We start from the raw sequence: 23,240 nt of genomic DNA, 5'->3' as shown, positions 1-23,240 counted from the left end.
TCCTAGCACACAGACGCTTCCCTAAACCTCAGTCCATGCCGCCAACCCTCAGACCCTCTCCCAGCCGACAGACCCCAGCCACTACCCTCAGACCCCTCCTCAAGCCTGCTGACCCTGCCCTCAGACTGTCCTCCTCCCTTGGACGCCTCCCTCTCACAGCCCGTAGACCCCAGCCCCTCTCAGGTCCTAACCCTCAGACCCCTCTTCCTCCAGCCCCTAGGTAGTCTTCAGACCCTCTTCCCCAGCCCCCAGACTCCTTTCCCTGGCCCAAATCCTATCCCCGTAGCCCTTACACCCTCTCTCCCAGACGGAGCGCCCAGCCCTCAGATTGCCATAGATCCTCTTCACTCCCAGACTCCCTTGGACCCCTGACCTGCTGTTCTGTAGCTGTCCCAGAGCCCACCACTTTTCTCATTCTGATGCCTCTCTCCAAAGCAGACCCCTCCTGAATTGCCTTTTTTTTCTCAGTCTGCCCCCCTGGACTCCCAGCCAGCTCTGTCTTTATCGCCCCCCAGAGGTCTAGTCCTTCACTTCCTCAAGCCCTCATGAGACCCGCTAGCTGATCCCTGGCCAGGAGCTGAGTCCAGAGCCCACAAATGCCCTCACTGCGTTCTCGCTTCCCCGTGGAGCTGGGCTCCGGGATCCAGGAGGCCAGGTGGGCCGTCTGCATCGCCTGGCTGTGGCCAGGGGCCCAGGCTGGGGCCTCACCCGGCTCCTGCGGAGAGGTGAGAGTTTGGCTGCTGGAACTGCCTGGGGGGACAAGATCAAGGGGCAGAATGGAGGGTGCGACTTCAGTTGGCCAGTCAACAATTGTGTAGCAGGCACCTATCGTGTGCCAAGGCTCTGTTGTCTGAGATGGGGATTTATGGGTAAACACGACCTTCTGGGTCATTGTGAATGAAATCTAATATGAGAATTTAAGAGAGTGATGAGAATGACGTAGAAAGGAGAGGTAAAGAGGATGGCCTTTCGGATAGGGTGATACTTGGGTCCCACAGTATGAGTCAGTCATGCAAACAGCTGGGGGAAGAGCACTTCAGAAAGATGGAATAGCCAGTGAAAAGGCCCTGAAGTCAAAACACACTGGGTATGTGTAAGTAGCAGCAAGGAGCAAGGGGACTCAGGGAGAGAACTGAAGCGGAGGGGGCAGCAGGTACAGACAGGAAAGGGCCTTAAGAGGGGTGTGAATTTTGTTGGATTTTGTTCTGTGTGTGATTGGAAACCATCGGAGTTGTAGGCAGGAAATTAACACTATCAAATTTACAGTTTCTGTTTTTCATTGATTTTTGTAAGTTGATTGTGTATCCAGCCACTTTCTGAACTTGCTTAATAGTTGTAATTGTGTGTTGATTCTTTTACTTTTTTGTTATCTGCAGATGGTGACAGTTTGGTCTCAGCTATTCAATCTTTAAACTCCAATCTCTTTTTCCTGTCGTAAGGTATTGGCCAGAACTCCCAAACCTTGTTGTCAATGGACATCTCTTTCCTTGTTCTTGATATTAAAGAGAAGAGCCTATGTTTCTGCACTAGGTACCATGCTTGCTCTTTGGGTTTTGGTTTGTAATTTTTATCAAGTAAGGAAGTTCCCATCTATTCTTAGTTTTCTGCGGTGGGTTTTTTTTTTCTCCCTAATCATAAGTAGGTATTGAATTTTATCAAGTGCTTTTTCTGCATCTACTGATGCAGTTATACGTGACTTTTGTCCTTTAGTTCATGAATGTGTTCTGTTACATTGATAGATTTTCTTTTGTTGAATCATCCTTGCTTTCTGGGAGTAAATCGATTGGGTTACCCTTTTTACTTTATTTAGGGGCTTTGTGTATATGACCATAAATTGAATTGATCTATAGCTTCATTTCTGATTCTGGAAACTCTCATCTGGTTTTGGAGTTAAGGTCGTACTAGCCTCATGAAAATGAGCCTTGCCCTCTTTTTCTATTTTTCTGTTTTGGAACAACTTGTATAAGGTTATACATGAAATGAAGTGATTATCGTAATGATTATATTGTGAAATGATTTGTGTTTTAAGAGGATCCCTCTGCAGGGCAAGACAAATGCAGAAAACCAGTTAGGATGCCATTGCAAAAGATGGTAGGCTACTGAGTAAAATAGGATGCAGTAAATGTGATATTCAGAGGTTCCTGAAGGACCACATTTGGAGGGATTTTGTGGCAGAGACCAAGCTAGGTTGGACCAAGTACATGATTAATTAGCTGTGTCTGCCAGTTACATAGGAATGCAAGGACAAAGACACCATGGGTATATGGGATAGAGTCTGGAGGAAGAGGCACTCAGGGATGATGGATGCAGAGAAACAGGGCTTGGGACATGATGCGTGTTGAGATGAAGGGTTGGGAGGGGGGCTCTGAGCAGGATGATGGTGAGTAGGGGATTGGCAAGGGCATGGAGGCTGAATCCAGAGGAGGTTACTACCTGGATTCAGCTCTTAAACGCAGTGTTCAAAAATAAACTTGAGAGATTTCCTGATAAAATCCAGAGAGTTTGCTTTTCTTGAATTTGGTGCTGACCACATGGGACCTGTATTCATATAGTGAAGAAGAGCTGGGTGGAGCCTGCCTGCCCTAGACAGTGCACGAGGCTCCTATAAGCCCAAGTGCCCATGAAGTCCACTTCCTCCTGGCCCCTGGGTACCTTGGTGTGATTTTTTTTTTTTATAAATTTGATTGATTTATTTATTTTTGGCTGCTTTGGGTCTTCGTTGCTGCGCGTGGGCTTTTCTCTAGTTGCAGCGAGCGGGGGCTAGTCTTCGTTGCTGTGCGCGGGCTTCTCGTTGCGGTGCGCGGGCTTCTCGTTGCGGTGCGCGGGCTTCTCGTTGCGGTGGCTTCTCTTGTTGCCGAGCACGGGATCTAGACGTGCAGGCTTCAGTAGTTGTGGCACGTGGGCTCAGTAGTTGTGGCTTGCGGGTTCAGTAGTTGTGGCTCACGGGCTTAGCTGCTCCGCGGCATGTGGGATCTTCCCGGACCAGGGCTCGAACCCGTGTCCCCAGCATTGGCAGGCGGATTCTTAACCACTGCGCCAGCAGGGAAGCCCCCTTGGTGTGATTTTGACACCTCTGGGATGGGGGATGGATATTGGCATGGCAGGTAGATGTCACCTTGTTCCAGTTCTGTGGACTTAATGGTGAGGACTGTGTTGAAATGGATTCTGAGGCAGAGTCCCCAGCGGCTGGAGGTGGGCGTTCCAGGACATAGAGACGGAACCTGGAGTCAAGGATCACCCAGTCAAGGAGGGACTGTGGGGGCAGGGAATTGGGAGAGGACCTCTGCCCCCGGAGTAAGGGGCAGGGGTAATCCTCAGCCTTGCTGCCCCTCCGTTGTCCAGGTAGATGGTGAGAACTCTGCTGGGCAGACGGCGCTCTTCCTCGCGGCCCTTCTGGGCCACAGCTCTGCCGTGCAGCTCCTGCTGGCCTTTGGTGCCAGCCCCAACCAGTGAGTGGACAGGTGGTGATGCCCCACACTCCCAGCGCCCTGAGTCTGAGTCCCAGGGAGCCTGAGGGCCAGGGCTGTCTTCCCCAGAGGCCTCTCTCCCTCAGACCCCCTTCCATCCCCTGATGACCCTCCCATCCCCAGTGACCAGCCCCCACCTTGTTCTCTCAGTTCACCCCTTCTTTTTTTTTTTAATGTATGTTTATTATCAAGATTTATGCCGTAACTTGCAAACCTCAAGGCACTATTTTTTTTTTTCAAATTTATTATTTTTGGCTGCGTTGAGTCTTTGTTACTGTGCGTGGGCTTTCTCTAGTTGCGGCGAGCAGGGGCTACTCTGCATTGCGGTGCGCAGGCTTCTCATTGCGGTGGCTTCTCTTGTTGCGGAGCACGGGCTCTAGGCGCGTGGGCTTCAGTAGTTGTGGCTCGTGGCCTCTAGAGCACAGGCTCAGTAGTTGTGGCGCACAGGCTTAGCTGCTCTGCGGCATGTGGGATCTTCCCGGACCAGGGCTCAAACCCGTGTCCTCTGCATTGGCAGGCGGATTCTTAACCACTGCGCCGCCAGGGAAGCCCAGTTCACCCCTTCTTGTCCTCCAGTGACTCTTCCCATTCTCCCAGTGCCTCCCATGCTCACCGCGATCCTCTCACCCTCTCAGACTCCACTGTGTTCCCAAGTGAGCCCCCCATCTTGATCGCCACCTCCCATGATCGTAGTGACCCCTTTATCCCTCAGTCCTCCCATCCTGCACCTCCTGTCCCTGTTCCGTCCCTTTCCTAATCCATTACTGTTCTCATCGTTCTGCTGCAGCTGCTGCCTGGACGGCAGCACACCTGTGCATGCGGGCGCCTTCTCGGGCCGCAGCCTGTTGATGCTGCATGTGCTGCAGGCGGGGGGTGACCTGCGTCTGCATGACCAGCAGGGTCGCATCCCTCGGGAGTGGGCAGAGCAAGGCGGTGCCAAGCAGAGCTGGGAGGTGAGCCGTGGCTGGGGTGGGGTGAGGGCGTCAGGGCGGGCGGCCCACTCTGCCTCACCCCACGTGCCACCCCCTGTCCGGGTGCTGGAGCTGTTACAGCTCTGCTGTGCCCACACGTCAGCACTGGTGCATGGCAGTGAGTTGGCACCCACTGCACCCCTGGGCCAGTTGCAGGCCAGTTCGGGACAGAGCCTGTGTGGTGGTCTGTGGCTGACGCACGCCGACAGGTAACAGCCCACATCCCGAAGCCTGCCTACCCACCACTCCCAGCTGCCGTGGACTTACTCTCAGACGGCCCTTTACCCCAGGGCACGGAGGCCGGAGCAGATCAGAACCCCCCAAATCCCAGCCTTAGGGTTCGGCCAGGTAAGCGGGAGATGTTGGAGGGAGTGCGGACCACTCCGTCCTCTTCCTGCCTCATGGTCCCGCTCCCCACCCCCAGCGGAGCAGCTTGTGGCCACTGGGGCTGGTAACAGGCGGACCCCTCGCGCACCCCGAGGAGCTGCTGCCAGCCCGGGGCGGGCCCGACCGCACCTACGAGAGCAGCTCCCACACCCTCATGGCCAAGTGAGAGAGAGACCCCTCCCACACCCCTGCCTGGCTGTCCAGCAGAGCTCGGGGGAGAGCCCAGCTCTCCTCTGCCCTTACAGGGAAAACCCCCTTGTCTCAGGCCCATACTCTCTCCCCCTCCCCGTTTCTCCAGCCTCCCGTGGAGGGGCCACCCCGTGACCGTGACCATGACCGTGCGGCAGCTGAAGGCACCTGGAGCCCAGCCTGACGTGCTGATGCCTGACCTTCAGCACTGCAGGTACGTCACCCCAGCCTTGCCCCCAGGCCAGCCCAGTCCTGCAGAGCAGTCTCCTGCCTGCCCTCCCGACTCAAGCGTTTCGGAAACAGAAGCCCAGGGAATGTGGCAGTGGCCGCGGTTACAGTCTTCACCTCTGGGCCAGCGCTTGGCATGAAGCCTTCTTACTGGAGTGACCCCTCCCCATGGGTACGTGGGTACCCAGTTCTGCGCACTGTCTTGTAGGCCTCTGAGAGGAGGCGGGTGTAGGGGGGCGGTACCACGGACAGGGTGCTGGTTCTACCACTGCCAGGCTGTGTGACCCGGGGTCTCGGTTTCCCCTCCGTCTGGTGGCTGAGGCAGATCGTCAGCCCCTGGTGCGTGGTGATCTGTGCCTGAGACCAGCCCCCTGCCCCGTGTGGGTTGGGGCCTCCTCACGAGTGGCCTGCTCTCCGCCTGCCCCGCGCCCTGCACCAACCCAGCCTGTTGCTGCTGATGGCACTGAGCCGCTTGGCCGACCCGTCGGGGCTCTGCCTGCTCTTCGAACCCGTGTGGCTGGGACCGAGAGAGGGGGGCCCGGCCACCTGCCGCTGCAGGCGCTGGAGGCCCTGCTGTTCCTGCAGGCCCGCTGGCGTGCTCCTGGCGGCCTCAGCTCCCATGCTGTGCAGCTGATGCGGCCAGGCCTGGCCAAAGTGGGCAGCCTGGAGCACGGGCGCCCACTGCACCAACTCTGGCTGCGGCCCGGGTGAGCGCCTGCCTCACTTGCCTGCCCCTGTGTCCCTGTCTGGCGGCCACTGGCTCACCAGGTTCCTCGGCCTCCACAGGCCACAGCAGGGCTACCCGTGGGGAGGCCCAGGCCCAGGGCTGCCCCCACCTCCCGAACTGTACCCGTGGTTGCCACTTGAGCTCATCTGCGGTAACATGCTTGCCGCCACCTCAGACCTCTACAGCTTCTGCATCCTGGCCCAGGAGGTCTTCACTGATCAGCGAGTGACCCCGCTCCCTGCCCCAGTGAGGCCCCCCACCGGTTTGGGTCCCCCAGTTATGCTTCCGCACAGGAGAGCTTCCCTGGGCTGGAAGAGAAGGGCCTGAGGTGAAGGCTGAACAGGAGGCCAGTGAGAGCCCAGCCCTGGACCCCCTGGTGCCAGCCCCCTACCAGGCCCTGGTTCAGGCTGGGCTAGGTCTAGGGCCTGCTGACCGCTGGGGCAGCCTGCAGAGTACACAATACCTGCTGCGGAAGGCCATGGCTCAGGTATAGGGCAGGTAGGCCGGGGTGGGTGGTAGCCCTGGAACCTCAGGCAGGGCCCATGTCCCACACCCAGCCTCCTCTCCACAGGACTCAGCCTCTGAGGTGAGCTCCCCAATGGATTGGACCACACTGTGCCCTTCACCCCAGGGTTCTCCACCAGGTTAGAGGGCAAGAAGGGGATGGTAGCAGGTGCTAAGCACAGGTCAGCTGTGCCCCCACCCCATTCCAACCAACTGGCTGTTCCCCCAGAGACGACGTACTATGAGGTGGCTCCCAGAGCCAAGACTGCACTCAGGCCTGTGCCCCCTGTGATGTCCCCAGGCCCCTCCCCATCCCAGGTAGGAGCCAGGACAGGCATGTGGAGGACCAAGGGAGCTGTGGGGCACCTGGGCAACCATGCCAGCTCTCTGCCATCGCTCTCTGCAGGTCATGGGCCACAGCAAAGTCCAGAGGGGTGCAGCCTGGGACTCGGGCAGCAGCTTGACTCTAGGCAGCAGCTCGAGTCCCAGCCCCAGCCTCTGCCCAGGGCACAGCCCCACAGCCAGGGTCAGCCTGGACCGCTGCCTGGAGCCCAGATCAACAGTATGGATACCCTGAGCCCTGCGCCACCATCCATTTGCTCACCTGTGACCCCTCCCTCCAGTTGTCACCAACCCCAATTTCCCTGGCTGCCTCTCCTCTGACCAGGGACCCCCTGGGACCCCCAACTGTTCCCTCGATGACCTGTGACCCCCAACCAACCCTGCTTCCCCCAGGGCCCTGCCCTGTACTCCAGCCTTCAGGACTCAGCCTCCCTGCTGGGGACTCAGAGCTCTGAGGAGCAGTATGAGAGGAAGTTCTCAGCCAAGATCCAAGCCCTGCAGGGGCTGCGGCGGCACACACACAGGGCTGCCCTGCTGGACCCCCAGCCCTGTGAGCCCACCCCCTGCCTACTGACCCACAGGGAGGCTTCCCACACCCTGGAGGCTGCTGGTAGGGAAGGCCACGAGGGCAGGTGAAGCAGAGGACCCTGAGCCCAGCCCCTGCCCCACCCCACCCTCCCAGGGCCACCCTGAGCTCCATGGCCACCGGGTGGCAGCTCTAGTCTTTTACTCCTGCAGGTGCCCAGCCCTGAGCTGATCAGAGGAAGTCTCTTCTCCAGCCTGCAGAAGTGAGAAATGGGGCACTGGTGGGATGGCCACAGGCCCCTTCCTCATCCCTGAGATAACCCTCAGTCCACCCCTACCCGCCCACCCCCCCAAGGATGGATCTGCTGGAGGAGATCATAGCAGAACTACACGGTGGATGCCAACTTGAAGACAGGCCCAGGCTCAATCCCACTCCTGACACAAATTGTTAGGGCACCCATGGCCCCTTCTCTGCAGATATCGCCCCCTCAGAGTCTCCCAGGAGTGACTCACCACTTAGCACCTGCTGAAATGATAAAATGAGAAAGCAACCCATCTGTTACTGCCTCTTTATTCACTGAGCCTGGCCCCAGCATGACACTAGCAGCCACATTTTCACCATTTTTATTCATTAATTTTGTCAGATGGTTTAGCGGGGTATGTGGGGGGAGATGGCAGGAGCTGTCCCCCCACCCCCTGTGCACAGGACAGGACATGCTGGGAACTCCTGGAGAGAAAGGGAGGACAGGGAGTCAGCCTAACCCTCTCAGATTTGTGCAAGAGCCCCCAGGATGGAGGATGGTGGGGGGATGGGCATGCCCTTCAGCCCAGGGTAGGTAAGCTATGATAACAGGTTAGGGACCCACATCAGAGGCAAGTTACAAAGTTAGAAACCTGGGGTAGGGGTCAGGAGCTCAAGAAAATACAAAACAAGGGATTAGGTTGGACCAAGATCAGTGAGGGAGAAGAGAAAGGAGGAAGGTCTCTCCCAGCTCTGGCTCAGCAGTAGCTTCGGGTCTGGCCCTCAGAGTGGAAGGACCAGCTGGGAGTGGGGTAGGGGGGTGGGGGACCAGCCCCCTCCCTTCCTTGCCCCCCATTCCTGTACAAGGACCCTCGGTGGTGCTCGCCCCCCCTCCCATAGGCTGGTGGGGCTGCCCTGTAGGGGAGAGGGTCTGGAGGGCCCCAGGACCCAGGCACCCTGTGAGGGGTGTGGTGGCCCCAGGGGGCCCGCTGTTTCTGGGGGAGGCGGGGGGCTGGGGGACCAGGATCAGAGCGGCTTCTGGGGTGGGCCGGAGGGGAGGAGGAGCTGGAAGAGGCGGGTGAGGGACCCCTGGGCCCTAGGGCTAGGTTGACATAGAGGGGCTCAGGTCGGGTGGGGCGCCGGGCAGGGTGCTGGGGGGCTGAGTAGCCAAGGTGGTCGTGGGGAAAGCAGGAGCGGGGTGGTGGGTAACTGACCAGGAAGTCGGGGGACCTGTGGAGTGGTGGTGATTGGCCAAGCATGCCATACGAGGCATTGAGCCTATCTGGGGGCATGGAACGCAAGGGACTCCAGGACCGGGTGGGACCAGAGTAAGGGGACCCCTCGCCTGCCTCGATCTCATAGTACAGGTTCTCTCCTCTGTCCAGTGGTGCAGGGGGACCCAAGGGGCTCCTCCAGACTGGGGCCGGGGAGCTGGGCTGGAAGGATGGGGAGCCGAGGGGGTACAAGCCTGGTCTGGGGACCCCGAGGAAGGATGGTAGGCACTCCCGGGGGGCTGAGGAGAAGAAGCCAGGGGTAGGAACCTGTGGGGGGACAGAACACAGGGAGTGGGCTGCCATCTCTGGCACATCCCTGCACCTCCCACCTGTCCTGAGCTGGGCACTGACCTGGGAAGGGCCCCTGGGTCCCCTCCTTGAGGTCCCCGTGGGCCGCTGGCTCCTCACCAGGCTCCCATCGATTTGTTGTCTCGGTAGGGAGGGTGGGGGTCCCGGAGCCCAGGCACCCGGGTGGGCTAGGGAGTGGGGGGGTGGCCCACTCCCTGAGGTCCCTGGGGGCTCACTGCCCACCTCCAGGGACAGTGAGCCATGGAAAGGGGAGTGGGGAGCAGACGGGGTGCTCCCCTGCTCCTGTTGACTCTGTCTCTGAGCCACCTGCTGAGCCCGCTCAGCCAGGGCCAGGGCCATGAGGCGTGCTGGGTTTTTAGGAGGCGGGGGCGGGGCCCCCCCAGGGCGAAGGAGGGACAGGGGCGGGGGCAGCAGCGGTGAATCCATAGCAGCACCTAGGAGGGGAGTGGGAAGAGGAGTCAGCAGGGTCTTGGGCGCAGCCTCAGGGTTGTGAGGGTGCGGGGTCGGGTGGGCTGGACAGGACTCACCATGCTGGCCTTGGGCTCCCCGGGGACCAGGCAGTGCCAGCTTGCTGCAGATCTCCTGTTGGCAGGTGTCGCTCAGCTGGGCCTCAGCTCCACGCAGCAGCAGGGGGATGAGATGGGGGCGCAGGCCTGGGCTGGGGCTGAGGGCTGGCGCTGGGGTGGCCGAGGCAGGTGTTCCCCCAGCCCCCAGCAGCTCCAGGACAGCGGGTGGCACCGATACAGCCAGGGGCTCTGAGATGTCCAGGGCAATGGGTGAGGCAGGGCCAGCGGGCCCACGGGGCGAGAGGGCCTGGGGGGTCACCCTGGGTGGAAAGGCAGAGGCGGGGGCCGGGGGGGCCGGGCTGGCGGGAGGTGCAGGGTCCCCTGGGGTGGGGCTGCTGCATCGAAAGGTAAGGGGATCAAAGTCAAGCCCCCGGAGCCCCTCCAGGCAGCGGGGTGGGCTGAAGTCCAGCTCGTCACCATCATCTAGCCAGGCTGAGGCTCGGTGTGAGGGGGAACCGGAGAGTGCCCCCAGCCCAGCTGCTGAGGACTCGGAGGAGGAGGACTCGGAGGAGGAGGACTCGGAGGACTCGGAGGGCTCGGACGATGACAGGCTCTCGCAGGAGCCAGCAGGTGCTGGGCCCACAGGAAAAGCATCACTGCTGGAGTGGGGTCGCCGTAGCCTGTGCAGCCTCTGGAGGCCTGGAAGGGCAGTATGGGGGGGCAGTTAGGGGTCGGGGTCAGAACTTTACATACCCACGTACATCAGTGAGAACAGGACACACCGCCCAGTAAGTTGGGGAAATAACATGAAGAGGCACGTCCCTGGATAGGGTCACAATGGCTGGGAATCCAGGGAGAGCTGTTCAGACTCATGGGTGATAAAGGAAATAAATGGCAAGTCCATGAAGAGAATCCTTCCAGACCCAAAGGCAAGAATGAAGTCTGACGACCCCACTGGCTGTGAGCATGAGACCAGCAAGATCTCATATACAGTGGCTGGGAGGACAGCCGTGGGGCGACCACGTCTGGGAAATACTTGGGCCTTGTCTTGTACAGTTGGATGTGAGCATACCGTACAGTATGTACCTCCACTCCTGGGCGAGCTCATCAGAGCCCCCAGATCCATCAGGAGGAGGATGGACAGGCAACTCCCAAGGGGATACCCACACATGGAACACTAGAGAGTGACGGAGAGGAAGGAGGCTGAGCTCCACTCAGCAGCGCGGACGGCAGCCTATAATGTAGTGGTGAGTGAATCCACATACAGCGCGATACCGCTTTTAATGATACCCTTTAATTAAAGTTTCAAAACAACTAGAACTTCGCAGTATGTTATTGACGCCTGCACCTGTACGTGATAAAACTGTAAACGCAAAGGGATGAAGACTATCAAATTTAGAGGATGCCTGTGGTAGGGAAGCAGCAGGTGGGAGGGGGAGGAGTTCGCAGGTAACGTAGTGGCGCTCTTTTAGTTCTGGCCAGTGGGTTCATGGGTGTTCATTATACTATTTAACTTTTTTTTTCAAAAGGGATGAATAAAAGACTGTTTGAAAGGACGCTGCATGGACCAGTGATCACAGTGCATCATGAAACAAGGGTGAAGCTTTATCCAACTTATTGTACCTATGGTCCAGATTAAAAACGAAAAAAACCCAAGACCCCCAAATCTGAAAACACCACTTGGAGGCCAACTCAGGGCCCCAGTCCCTCCCAGCTCCACCTGGGCATAGGCAGCTGTGCTCACCAGCCCCGCTGGCCTGCGATGACAGAGACTCCTCACTCTTGGTAGACCTCAGTGTGACAGTGTCAGGTCGGCTGCCTGCAGGGAGAGGAAGAAGGGTCACGGGGGGCACTACGCAGTGCCTCTCTGACCACCACGCCAGCTGCCCGGCCTCTGACCTGAAGGCGGCGGTCGGGCACGGGTGCCCCCTAGCCAGGGAAGAGGCTTCTTTCGGGGGATGCTGGGGCCCCGGCCCAGGGCAAAGAAGGTCTTCCAGCTGCTACCCCCAGGCTTCCGCTGTTTCTCGCCTCTCTCCCCTTTCCTCCTGGAGTTTGGGTGAGACACAGGAGGCAGGATGAGAGCTGGGGCCCCCCAGGCCGGCCCCTCCCCTTCCGGGCCTCCCACTCACCTTTCCACAGGTGAAGCTGGGGCCTTGGAAGTTGTGGGCTCGGTGGGCGTCCCCAGCCGGCCCTGGGTGCGAGCCTGGGCTTCCTCCAGCGTCAGCAGGCGAGTGGAGGGGCCGCTGCCCGCAAGGGACTTGGGCCTGGGGAGGAGGCAGCGGCCTGGGAAGTCGGGAAAGGGGGCAGCCGTCAGCCCTGGGACCATTCAAGGCCACAGGCAAAGCCAAGCGCTACAGCCCAAGCCCCGGCCCAGCAGCGTGCCCACCCGGGCTGGCAAGGCAGGGGGCCAGGGCGGATCAGGCGGGAACGGGTGGGCAGCAGGCAGGTGAGGAGGAGGCGTGAGGCAGAACGAGCTGATGAGGAGGCAGCTCCCAGCAGCCAGCGAGGACAGCGGCTCTGGCTTCAGTTACCTCGAGCCAGAGGGCCCTCCGACGTGCTGAATCCTGACTGGGCTGGGGTCCGGGGCAGGGCGGGGAGTCTGGGTGGGGCCGGGGCGGGGTCAAGTCTGGGGACCTCCCACCTCCTCCCAGGTGGACCCAAGGCCCCGAGCGCCCCCAGGAGCTACAAGGGGTGAAGGAAGAACGATGTCCGGGCCAAGAAGTGGGGATCCTGAGCGTAGGAGCTGAAATGAGAAGGGGGGGGAGGGGAGGGAGAGGCCGGGGCGGGGTCCTCAAGGAGCCAGAAGGGAGGTCCAGCTTCAGTGGGATAGGGATGGGGCTGGGAGCCCACCTGCCCTCCCGCTGCAGCCCGGACAATGAGGGGGCAGTAGTCAGGACATCGGGGGTGGATGGGCATACCTGCAGGGTCAAGGCCAGCAGAGGTGAAAGTGTCGCTGAACAGGACGTCCACGTGGGTGAGCAGGAATTCCACCACCACCGACTGCACCCGCACCTCCCGGAAGGCTGCTGCCCCCCCCAGCCCCACTGACTCCAGCTCCATGGACCTGGATGGGAGGAGGGGGAGGGTGGCCGGGTGCCTCGAGCCCCAGCTGGTGGGTTCTGGCCAGGCAAGGTAGGGAGCCTTGGAAGCAATGACTATCATTCAATGTCTCTGACCCTGTCAAACTAAAACTGCATTCTCAACCCTTCCCCAAACCTGCTCCCTCCCTGCCTATCCCATCTCAGTCAGTGTACTTCTAGTGGCTCAGGCCAAACACCCTAGAATTGTCCTTGACCCCTCTTTCCCTCACACCCACATCCAATCTCAGCAGACCCTGTTGGCTCCACCCACAAAATCTACCCAGAATCTAAACTCTGCTCCTCTACTGCCCCCACCCTGGCCCAGCCTCCATGCTCTCCCTCCTGGACCATCACACAGCCTCTTCCCTGGTCTCCCGGCTCCCATCTGCCCCTACAGTCTGCTCCCCACACACAGCCAGAGGGAGCCTGTGAACCCCTGAGTCAGATCAGGGCCCTCCTGGCTCAGAGCCCTCCTCTGGCTGCATCTCACTCCTGGTAAAAGCCAAAGTCCTCATTATGACCCACAACCCATAAGTCCCGTCCCTACCGGGTCCATCACCTCTCTGACCTTACCATCTCCTCCCCCTCAACCCCTCCCTCACTCACTCAGCTCCAGTCACACTGGCCCCTCTGCTGCTCCTCCAAAACACTAGGCCCTGACCCAGCCCCAGGACCTTTGCACTTGCTATTCCCTCTGCCTAGTTTGCTCCTCCTCAGATATCCACATGGGTCCTTCCCTCACCTTCTGCAGGTATCAACTCAAATGTTACCTTCTCAATGGAATCTTCCGCACCCACTTCATTTAAAATTGTAAACCTCTATATTCCAGGTCTGTCTTTATTTTTTCCCCCGTAGTTCTTATACCTACCATGTACCATCTATTTTATTTATTTACTTATCTGTTTCCCAAGAAGAACTGAACTCCTCCAGGACAGAGAACTTGCCTGTCTTGGTCACCATCAAATCCTCTGGGGCTTACCCTGCTGCTGGCCATGGAAGACTTCTTCCTGAAGCCTTCACTGCCACTCTAAACATTTCAAATGCCATGGCCCTGCAGATCTCCCTTCCCCACTTTGTAATCTTTCTCCTTGCCACTCATCATCATCAGACAGTGCTCTGTGTTTTTCTTGTAATGGTTCACTGTCATCTCCCGCATGAGAATGTGAGCCCAGAGCACAGGTTCCTGCTCACTACTGTGTCCCCGGTGCTGAGAACAGGGGCTGGCATACTGGCATCCGACACTTAAGAAATATGTGAAATGAACAAGAGAGCAAAAGCTGGGTGGGTTCCTGGGGTGGGGTAGGGGTCGGGGGAGACTCAAGGCCCAGCCTGTGGGAGGGAGCTAGGGGGGCAGGCTGGTGACCTGCCAGCTTACCGTAGCAGGTTGGGTGCCCAAACGATGGCCAGGTTGCGGGCATGCATGCTGGTGTTGGCACTGTGTCTCGCCATGCGGGCCAAGTGCCTCAGCAGGTACTCCAGGGTCCTGGGGGTGGAAGCGGAGGGGGGACGCCTGAGCCTCAACTCCCTTGGGAGCCCAGCACAGCCCTTCCTTGCCCCTCCTGGTTTACCTGTAGTGCGGCGGGGGCAGCTGCTGGATGACGTCGTGGACCCGCACCAGGCGTTCCTCCTCCCCAGGCACTGACATGGCTTCCTGAGATTGTGCACGGGCATGAATGAGGAGGGCTGCACGCCTCCCAGCACCCTCCAACCTTGCCAGCGCCCTCACTCACGCTGAACTTCCCGTAGAGCTGGTATGTGAGCAAGGGGTTCGGCAGCTCTCGGAAGTAGAGCTTGCAGAGGGAGGACACGCTGTGGATGTCCTGCAGGAAGGCGGGGCCAGACAGTTCAGGGATCCTCTCACTGTCAAACTCATGCCTGAGGCCACCAGGTCAAGGAGGAGGAAGATTCGGGTCAGAGCTAGCCCGCCTGGCCGTGTCCTTCCCCCGCCCCCTAAAGTGTCCACAGGTGGATGCAATCCTCTTCCTGTGCTGGGCTCTTCAGAGGCTCTCAGAACCTTACCGAGCCCCCTTCCCCCCCAGCAACCCTATGTGCCAAAGACAAGGGCACCCCACTTACAGAGGAGGACACTGAGGCTCGGGTGGGAGATGCCCTGCCTGTAGCTACCCAAGGCTATCTGCCCCCACAGTGTAACCGGGCTCTGTCCACAAAGTTGTGCCATTTTCCTGGCTCCAAGAGGTCACACTGGAAAATGCAGCTGAAATCCCAGCGGCCCCTGCTCACAACCTGGCGGTGTCCCACCCTCTCAGGTAAAAGCTCTATGCACGCGACCTAGGCCTCATCTCTCACTGCCCCAGGCTCCACGCTCTTGCTTCACGGCCTCCTGTCAGCTTGGAAGCCCATGCCTCACTGCTTCCCACCTCTTAGACTGTTGTTATGCATGCTGCCCCTCCTGGGCTCAGAACCCATCCTGTGGTTCCCCTCTTACTCCCAGTAAAAGCCCAAATCCTAACAGTCATCAAAAAGGCCCCGCATGCTCTGCCCCTAATCATTTCGCAGACATCATCTCCTGCTGCTTTCCCCTCGCGCTGGCTGTTCCCTCCAACGTGGATAAGCACATGGCTCGCTCCCTCGCCTCCTCCACAGCGAGCTCTCCCCCAGGAGGCCTTCTCCGCCCACCCTACTGAATACCCCTCCCTGATTTCTTATTATGATCTTCCTTACCCCTGTCTTTTTTTCTCCATACCACTTGTCACCTATTGTAAACTCTCTCATTTCCTTGTCTGGCTCCCCCTCTAGCACGTGGGCCCCATGAGGACGGAGTTTCTGGTTGTCTCATTCACCACTGTGTCCCCAGTGCCGAGTGCTTGGCATGTGGCAGGTGCTCAGTGAAGGCTGACCCCCCTGCTTTGAGTGCTTGTTCTGCTCTCACCTTTCAGACCTCAGCTGGGGTGTCACTTCCTCAAGGAAGCCTTCCCTGCCCCCACCTCGGTCCAACCCTGCCCTGTGCCCTCCCAATAACTCTGTGTCCCCAGCACATGGCACAGGGCCTGGAACAGAGATGATGCTCAATAAATGTTTGCAGAGGGAAGGGGTTGGCGGAGGGTCCTCACCGTAGCCTCTGGATGTTGGATGACACACCCGAGAGCCGATAGATTCCATCTACCACCCCATGGGCCTCGATAAACTCAGAGCAGCAGCGAAGCACCTGGGGCACTGGGAGAAACAGCGGGGTCGGGGCTGGGCAGGTTGCAGCCTGGGTGGGAGGATCGGGCAGGGCAGGTGGGCCCGGGCCTCACCATCCTGGCCGGAGTTGCTGAGGTGCTCTCCAAGGTCACAGCCGAACACCCTCTGCCGCAAGATGCCCCGCTGCCGCAGCCGCTGCCGGGAAGGGCGGGAGTGCATGAAGGTGCGGAGGAGGCCGGCCAGCTTCCCACGCGGCCGGGGCACAGCTGTGGGAGTAAAGGCGGGTCACACAGGGTCAGTGCAGCCCCCGGTCTGGTGGGGTGGGGGGCAGGGGCTTCGCCCCTCGTCTGCATTACCTGAGGTCAGAGAGGAGATACCCTGGGGAGCTGGGACACCACCCGGGGGACCGTCGGCATCTGTGGGGCGAACAAGGGGTGGAAAGGATGGATGGCGGGCAAAGGATGCAGGAGGGCCTCCCCACTTTGCCCAGGACACTCACCCCCCTTTAGTCCTGGACCCGGCCGCTCTGTGAACAGCTCCACACACTCGCTGGGGAAGAATCCGACCTGAGGAGGGTTTGGGGTCAGTGATGGGGCCATCTGAGCTGGCGCGGTGCCCCGACCCCACCTGTCCACCCCCAGCCAGGCTCACCTGGAAGCCCCGCTTGCCCCGCCACCAGCTCCGATCCTCCGTGGGCGGCATGTCGATCACTGAGACAATGTCTCCCACCTGGGAGTGGGCAGGTGTGAGGAGGGAGGGTCAGAAGGCGCAGGGGAAGTGGGGACCCGGCTGGAGTCTGCTCCTCCACAGCCTCACCTCAAAGGACAGCTCGTCGGGTGCCTGGGCTGTGTACCGCTTCACCACGTGGGCGGCGGCCACCGCGGGGATATTGAGCGAGGCCTCCTCACTGAGGAGCAGTCGCCGGCCGTGGTTGTCCAGCTGAGACGGAAGGGAGTGTGGCAGGGAGAGGCCAGAGGAAGGCGATAATAAAGACAGAGAAGGTTCCTCCATGCCCAGTGGAGGCCACCACCTGTCCCCCACCCAAAAGCCCCTGTCACTCAGAGCTATTGGTCAAACACCTACATTCTTGCCCCTCCCAAAACAAAGCCCTTTCCATGTCCCAGGACTCCCCTGCCCGAAGTCTTTCTGATACACCCTTGCACCCTCGTCCTCCATAGCAGACACTGCACATCTTCTATCTAAAAACCTGCTGCTTGGGGCTTCCCTGGTGGCGCAGTGGTTAAGAGTCCGCCTGCCAACGCAGGGCACACGGGTTTGAGCCCTGGTCCGGGAATATTCCACATGCCACGGAGCAACTAGGCCCGTGCGCTACAACTAGTGAGCCTGCGCTCTAGAGCCCGTGAGCCACAGCTACTGAAGCCTGTGTGCTACAACTACTGAAGCCCGCGCTCCTAGAGCCCGCCCGTGGTCTGCAACAAGAGAAGCCACCGCAATGAGAAGCCCGTGCATCGCAACGAAGAGTAGCCCCCGCTCCCTGCAACTAGAGAAAGCCCACATGCAGCAACGAAGATCCAACGCAGCCAAAAATAAAATAAATAAACAAATTAAAAAAAAAAAAAACAACCCGCTGCTTTAAGCCACTCTTAGCCCGGCATTCTGAGCTACAGCCAAACCTATTTCTAACCAATATACCTTGAAATTCTCACATCCCTACAGCCCAACACCTGCGCGCACACGTTTTTCCCTCATAGGCAAGCGCCCACACAGACACTGAAATACCAGCGTCTCCTCCACTCCGGCTCGTTTCTTTCCTGTGCCCACACACACCCTCCCAGGCTGGTTCTTGCTCCCCAGACGCCCCGCACTCACTCCCAGCTCCAAGCCCTCCTGCCCGGGCCCACCTCCATCCAGGTGAGCACGGGCCCGCAGTTGAGGTTACTATCCACCAGCCCTGACAGGGTCTCCAGGTACTGCAGCAGCAGCGGCACCAGCATCTGGGGGCAGGTTGTCAGAGTGGGCTATGTGAGAAGACCCCGCCCAAGACAGCCCACTGCCCTCCTATACTGCCCTAGCTCGCCTCTGGCAGAGCCGAAATTCAACTTGTACGCATGGGCGCTGCTCCGCTCGCTCTTAAGTACTGAAATGCTGTCATATCAATTGGTTAAACAGACTATGCCGAGTCCCCCACAATGGTGTGCCCCCATTGGTCTGGCCATTCTGACCCTTCCGTGGAACCCCCGGGAACTCCCTATGATCCTACAACTAAAGGGAGTCTCCAGAACCCTGCTGCAGTTCTAAGGCCTCTGACTGGCTGGGACTCAGGCCATACCAGTGCTTAAATATTTATCTATTCCCCTGCCTTGATGGTTTCACACATCTCTGATGAGGACACACCTTGGCTGAGGTAGGGGCTGGGACAACAAGTAGTTTACCTGGGCAGCCCTGGCACCCTCTGGGGGTGGGGGAAGCTCTGGGAGGCAGGAAAACCTCCGGTCAAATATGCACCGGTGGAGGTGGGCATCCAGGGAACGGAAGTCATCATAACTGCGGAGAACTGGCCAGGAACGGCCCTGTGGGAGCGGGAAGGACAGGAGAGAGCAATGGTTCCAGTACCCTGAGCTGAGGACCGTGGCAACCAGCCCGCCAGGCTCGATGAGAGGCAGGGGTGGGTGGCCTCACCTGACAGGTCACCTGCACCCCAAACACCAGTTCATTCTCTCCAGAGAAGCTGGGACCTTCACGCTCTGGAGACAGCAGGAGCTGTAGAGGGAAACAAAGGTCCAGGTGAGAGTCTCACTTTTTTCCAGCCCTGACCTCTCCAGATTGGCATTATCTAAGGATGGGTCTGCGTCCCCCTCCTGAGCCTCCCCAAAGGCAGGGCCTGGTGACGTCTCAGTCAGAGTACAGGGTCCTGGCACAAAGCATACACCTAACAAAAAGTTGTTACTGAGTGAATAAAGGAACAAATGAATGAACAACTCTCCCCTTCTGCCCTGCAGCTCCTGCCACTGAGCAGCCAGTCCCAAGGGTAGGTTTCAGCGGTAAAGTGGCTGATACTGCTTCAGGGTTGGGTGGGATCTTGCCTACCCACCTGGTGCAGCCCCCATACCTGAATGTGGCCAAAGTCAACGTTCTCGTAGTGGAAATGGGCACAGTCAGCCAGCCGGGGAAAGGGACCTCGAGGAGCCGAGAGCCTGGGGGACAGGTGACAGGTCACCGGTGGCTCCTGCGCTTGGCTCCCCTCCTAATTTGAGCCTCTCCCTCACCTCTCACCTCTTCCCAGGCTTGCCCTTCACACTGGGCCCCCCAGCCGGGGGCAGGGGCTGCACTGAGCCTTCCCTTGGACCATCCAGGCTGTCAGTGCTGCGAGCCTGCAGAGCAGAAAGAAGAATCAGAGGCCCCCAGAGATGGGAGCAGAGAGACAACGGGAGCATTGTTATCTGTCAGCCTGGGCCTGCGGGCCCGAATTGCTCCATACACTGCCCTGAGCAGGGAGAAGAGGGGTAGGTCAGGGGGAGGTAAAGGCTGGGCTGAGGGTAGGTCTGCTTCTTCATGTGTGGTCTGGGGTGGGGGACTGGAAGAGCAGGGCCTTCCTGGGTGAATAGGGTGAATTAGGGAAAGAGCATGTTGGTACCATCTCTCCCCATTTAAAACCCTCCTGTAGCCCCAGCAGAGTATAGTCATCCCCCGTATGTGCCTCTCACGCCTTTCATAGACGTCTGGACAGCCACTGCTCCCATCTTATCAGTCTTCCTGCTTCCACCTCTCCCTTCCTGCCAGCTTCTTCACAGCAAGAGCCAGTGTAACTTTCACAAAACACAAATCTGCCTCTGTCTCTCCACAGGTCATGAATCTTCAATGGCTCCCTGTTGTCTTTAAGATAAAGTCTAAATATTCTGGTCTGTTTACCTCTCCAGCCTCATCTCTTCCCATTGCCTCCGCTCTCAGAGCTCTCAAACTTCTAAGAGTCCAACAAAAGCACCATCTTCTCACTTCCTTCTAGGGCTTTGCAAAGGCTGTTCCTGCTGCATGGAACACTCTTCCCCATCCTTTCCCTGTCCTTTCACTTATTCCTCAGGTCTCAACTCTCATGTTCCCACATCTCGGAAGTTCTCCCTAACCCTTCAGGCTGTGTCAGGCCCCTCTTCTGGACTCCCGCATCCCCTGAGCCTCCCCCATCCCAGGCTTGATGATGTTGCCTAAGCTTCCCTCATTACAGCCTTGAGCACTCTGAGATGTCCCTGTCTGATGACAGTCCAATGGGGGAGTCCCTCTCCCCCACTGGACTGGGGCTGAGTCCCTAGTCCCCCAGCATTGCCCAGCACAGAGCTGGGAACAGAACTGATGCTCCTCACAGGCTGGGTTGTGCCCGATTCCTCTCTGGGTCCCAATGCCCAGTGCCAGCTCAGTCACGCAGCGGGGGCTGGGTAAAATCTGATGAATAAATTAACCATCTGCCAGGTGAGGATTCCTCAGACTGGGCTCTAGCCTCTCCCTCCTTCGTATCCCTACAACGCCGACTTCATCCTTTGGGTCTCACCCTTGGGTGGGTCCCTCTCCAGCCCATGAAGCTCCCCAAGGCAGGAGGGGATCTGACTTTCTCTATGCCTGGAGCAAAGGGGCTACACAGAGGTCTCAGTGATTGTTAAGTGAGCGAATGAGGGAATGAATGGATGAATGGGCAGGAGCAGCACGGTGGGAGAGGGAGATGCTGGGGGAGGGTGGATGAGGACAAGAAGATGGAGAGGACCCAAGGATCACATCGGGGTACAATGCACGCTTGGGATTAGGGTGGGGTAAGGAGGAGGGTAGCAGCTGGAGAGGCTGAAGTAAAGGTTCAGGCTGATGGGGGATAACGGAGGGTTGGTTGAGAGGGACTGGGAAGCGGTGAGAAAGACGAGAAGGAGAAGAAAAGAAGGGTCAGGTTGAGGATGGAGCCGGGTGGGGGTGGGGCTCAAGAATGAGAAACCGGCTGATGGCAGGAGGAGGAGGGGTCTAGGCCAGGGATGGGTGGAGGCTGGGATGAGGACGCTGAGGATGGCCCTGGGATAGGGGCTGGTGAAGGACCCAGAGAGCCTCAGCAGGTCCCTGCGGGGGCCACTTGGAGGATGCGGGGTCCTTCCCTGGACCAGCCCTTTTTCCTCCCAAGTCTGGGTCTTCGGCCACCGTCACCCCCATCCAGGGCGTGGAAGGGGGATGCGCGCTGAGGGGGCGGGGCTCGGGTAAGAGCTCGGGCCCAAGACCTGGCCGGGGTAGGAGAGGGACCGCGGTGAGGGGTGAGGGGCGGCGCAGGCCGCGGGCTCGGGCGGGGCCGGGGGCGGGGCGCGCGGGGCGGGGCCCCGCGCGGACAGACTGACTTCACCGACAGATTGACGGCCGCGTGGGCGCCTCACCACCATGGTCGTGTAGCCTCCTCAGGCGCCGGCCGCGCTGGACCCCTCGCTCGTCGTCCTCGTCGCCGATGCCGCCGCCATGGCGACACAAAGGGGAGGACGCGAGCTGCGCGCGGGCGGCTGCAGGCCCCGCCCCTAACGGCTGCCCGTGGCTCCGGCACTAGCCTCACAGGGGCTGGGGCAATGGGGGACGCGGCGCAGCGTCCCATTGGCTCCACCCTTGGCCTTAGGACGACGCCCCGCCCACCTGGCGGATTTTCATTGGCTTGGGTCTCATTTCTGGCTAGGTCTCTCCGGTCCCGCCCCGCGAAGTTTGACAGCGCCGCGCCTATGCCTGCTTTTCATTGGCCGTCATTCCCCTCCTGAGACACACCCTCAGGTTCTTTATGCTTTGCTTCTAACATTTCTAACACTAAGCAGTGGACCCTTCCCTTAGTCCACTGTCAGTGACCGCTACTCTGCCACTCTCAATTGGCTTCTCCCATGGCCTCAAGCTTTTCTCCATCCCCTAAGCAGCTCTTCAAAGTCTCGATCCTCTGACCCCACTTTGTCAGTCCTTGACCCCTCCCCTCCCCACAGAATACTAACAACATTGGCCCCTGGATGTTTTTCACTGGCTCAGATGCCCTGCCTGGGACATAACCCTAGGCAATCTGCGACTTAGCCTCCCCCTACCCACTGGACATTATCCTTGCCTCCTCCTCTACTGCTTCTTACAGGCTGGGCTCCAGCCTTGACTCCTTCTTCCTAGGAATAAATTTAGCCTGCATGCCTGAACATGACCACGCCTCCCATAAAGCCAGTCCCAGTTGTTCCCGCTGTTGATTGAGGCTCAGAAAACACTCTGTAGGGACTTCCCTGGTGGCTCAGTGGTTAAAGACCCGCCTGCCAATGCAGGGGATACGGGTTCGAGCCCTGGTACGGGAAGATCCCACATGTCGCGGAGCAACTAAGCCCGTGTGCCACAACTACTGAGCCTGCATGCCACAACTACTGAAGCCTGCACACCTAGAGCCTGTGCTCTACCACAAGAGAAGCCACTGCAATGAGAAGCCCGCGCACCGCAACCAGGAGTAACCCCCGCTTGCCGCAACTAGAGAAAGCCTGCGCGCAGCAACAAAGACCCAACACAGCCAAAAATAAATAATAAATTAATTAATTAATTAAAAAAATAAATAAATACAGCTCTCGGATCCCTGGACCAGATATGTACATTAAAAAAGAAAAGAAAAGAAAAAGAAAACTCTGTAACAACGCCCTTTCTAAGAGAATTTGCCATTGGTCATGCCCTCAACAAGGCCCTCGAAGGTACATCCTTGATCCACCCATTCATTCATTCAAAAACTCTGATCGCTTAATTTGTGGATATATCAGTAACCAAAACAGGGGAAAATATACCCTGCCCACATGGAGCTCAAAAGCTAGTGGGAAAAGACAGTTTACAAAATAAGTATTTTAAAATATAGAATATTAGAAGGCGATGATTTCTATGGATAAAATTTAAGCCGAGATTGGGGAAAGGGAGTGCTGACGGAGGGGTAAATTTACAGCTCCTTATTTCAGTTTATTGAACTTGCTGACCTCACTTCCATAACAGGGATTTCCCACATGAATTTCCCTCTGCCCGGAGTATTCTCTGCGCCCCCGCCCCATTAAAACACGACTGCAAATTCTTTCACACTCCTCTCATGAAAAGGTAGAGTCTATCTCCATCTGGGCAGGATTGTGACAACTTCAACCAATAGAGAATAGTAATGAATAGCAACTGACACTATGTGATTTCCAAGGCTATGTAGTAAAAGGCAAAGGCATTCTTTGTCCACTGGAATGACTAGCTCTGGAGCCTTGAGGCATCATGTGAGAAGTGCAACTCTGCTGAGGTAGTCGTGCTCTGAGGAAGCATAAGCCACATGGAGAGACCTTGTGTAGGCACTACAGTCCGTAGTTTCAGCTTAAAGTCATCTGAGCCCTGATGTCAGACTTGGGAGTGAA

The 23,240-nt window shown here is 58.4% G+C and overlaps 1 protein-coding gene across 2 annotated transcripts; it reads right to left on the bottom strand.

Annotated features, from left to right (window-relative positions):
• Positions 1-7,895: 7,895 nt before the first annotated feature.
• On the bottom strand, positions 7,896-19,531 carry ARHGAP33 (Rho GTPase activating protein 33). Of its 2 annotated transcripts, XM_068528676.1 has the most exons (21): positions 19,129-19,531; positions 18,965-19,049; positions 18,535-18,615; positions 18,288-18,425; positions 17,757-17,849; positions 16,711-16,833; positions 16,546-16,623; positions 16,394-16,460; positions 16,251-16,310; positions 16,008-16,160; positions 15,822-15,924; positions 14,481-14,625; positions 14,319-14,401; positions 14,126-14,233; positions 12,589-12,734; positions 11,800-11,953; positions 11,570-11,715; positions 11,415-11,489; positions 9,692-10,369; positions 9,207-9,598; positions 7,896-9,122 (listed from the first exon to the last, which is right to left on the bottom strand). In XM_068528676.1, exons 1-21 carry the CDS (start codon positions 19,287-19,289, stop codon positions 8,340-8,342), a joined length of 3,852 nt encoding a protein of 1,283 aa, XP_068384777.1. In that variant the 5' UTR covers positions 19,290-19,531; the 3' UTR covers positions 7,896-8,339. The 2 variants fall into 2 exon arrangements, with proteins under 2 accessions (XP_068384777.1, XP_068384776.1); XM_068528675.1 differs by having other exon boundaries at positions 7,896-9,598.
• Between the last annotated feature and the right edge of the window lie 3,709 nt (positions 19,532-23,240).

This window comes from Eschrichtius robustus, chromosome 19 (assembly GCF_028021215.1).
Source record: "Eschrichtius robustus isolate mEscRob2 chromosome 19, mEscRob2.pri, whole genome shotgun sequence".
NCBI classification, from domain to species: domain Eukaryota; kingdom Metazoa; phylum Chordata; class Mammalia; order Artiodactyla; family Eschrichtiidae; genus Eschrichtius; species Eschrichtius robustus.
This window is presented reverse-complemented; position numbering and strand designations above follow the sequence as displayed.

What these genes read in the sequence shown, in the direction of transcription:
- ARHGAP33 (XM_068528675.1), bottom strand. Translation starts at nt 19,289, where the DNA reads ATGCTCCCGTTGTCTCTCTGCTCCCATCTCTGGGGGCCTCTGATTCTT. An exon ending in TGGGCACCCAACCTGCTACG is followed by an intron (nt 12,735 to 14,125) that starts GTAAGCTGGCAG and finishes CCTCCCATCCAG; the next exon opens with GTCCATGGAGCTGGAGTCAG. An exon ending in GGGAGCCCAAGGCCAGCATG is followed by an intron (nt 9,599 to 9,691) that starts GTGAGTCCTGTC and finishes CTCCCCTCCTAG; the next exon opens with GTGCTGCTATGGATTCACCG.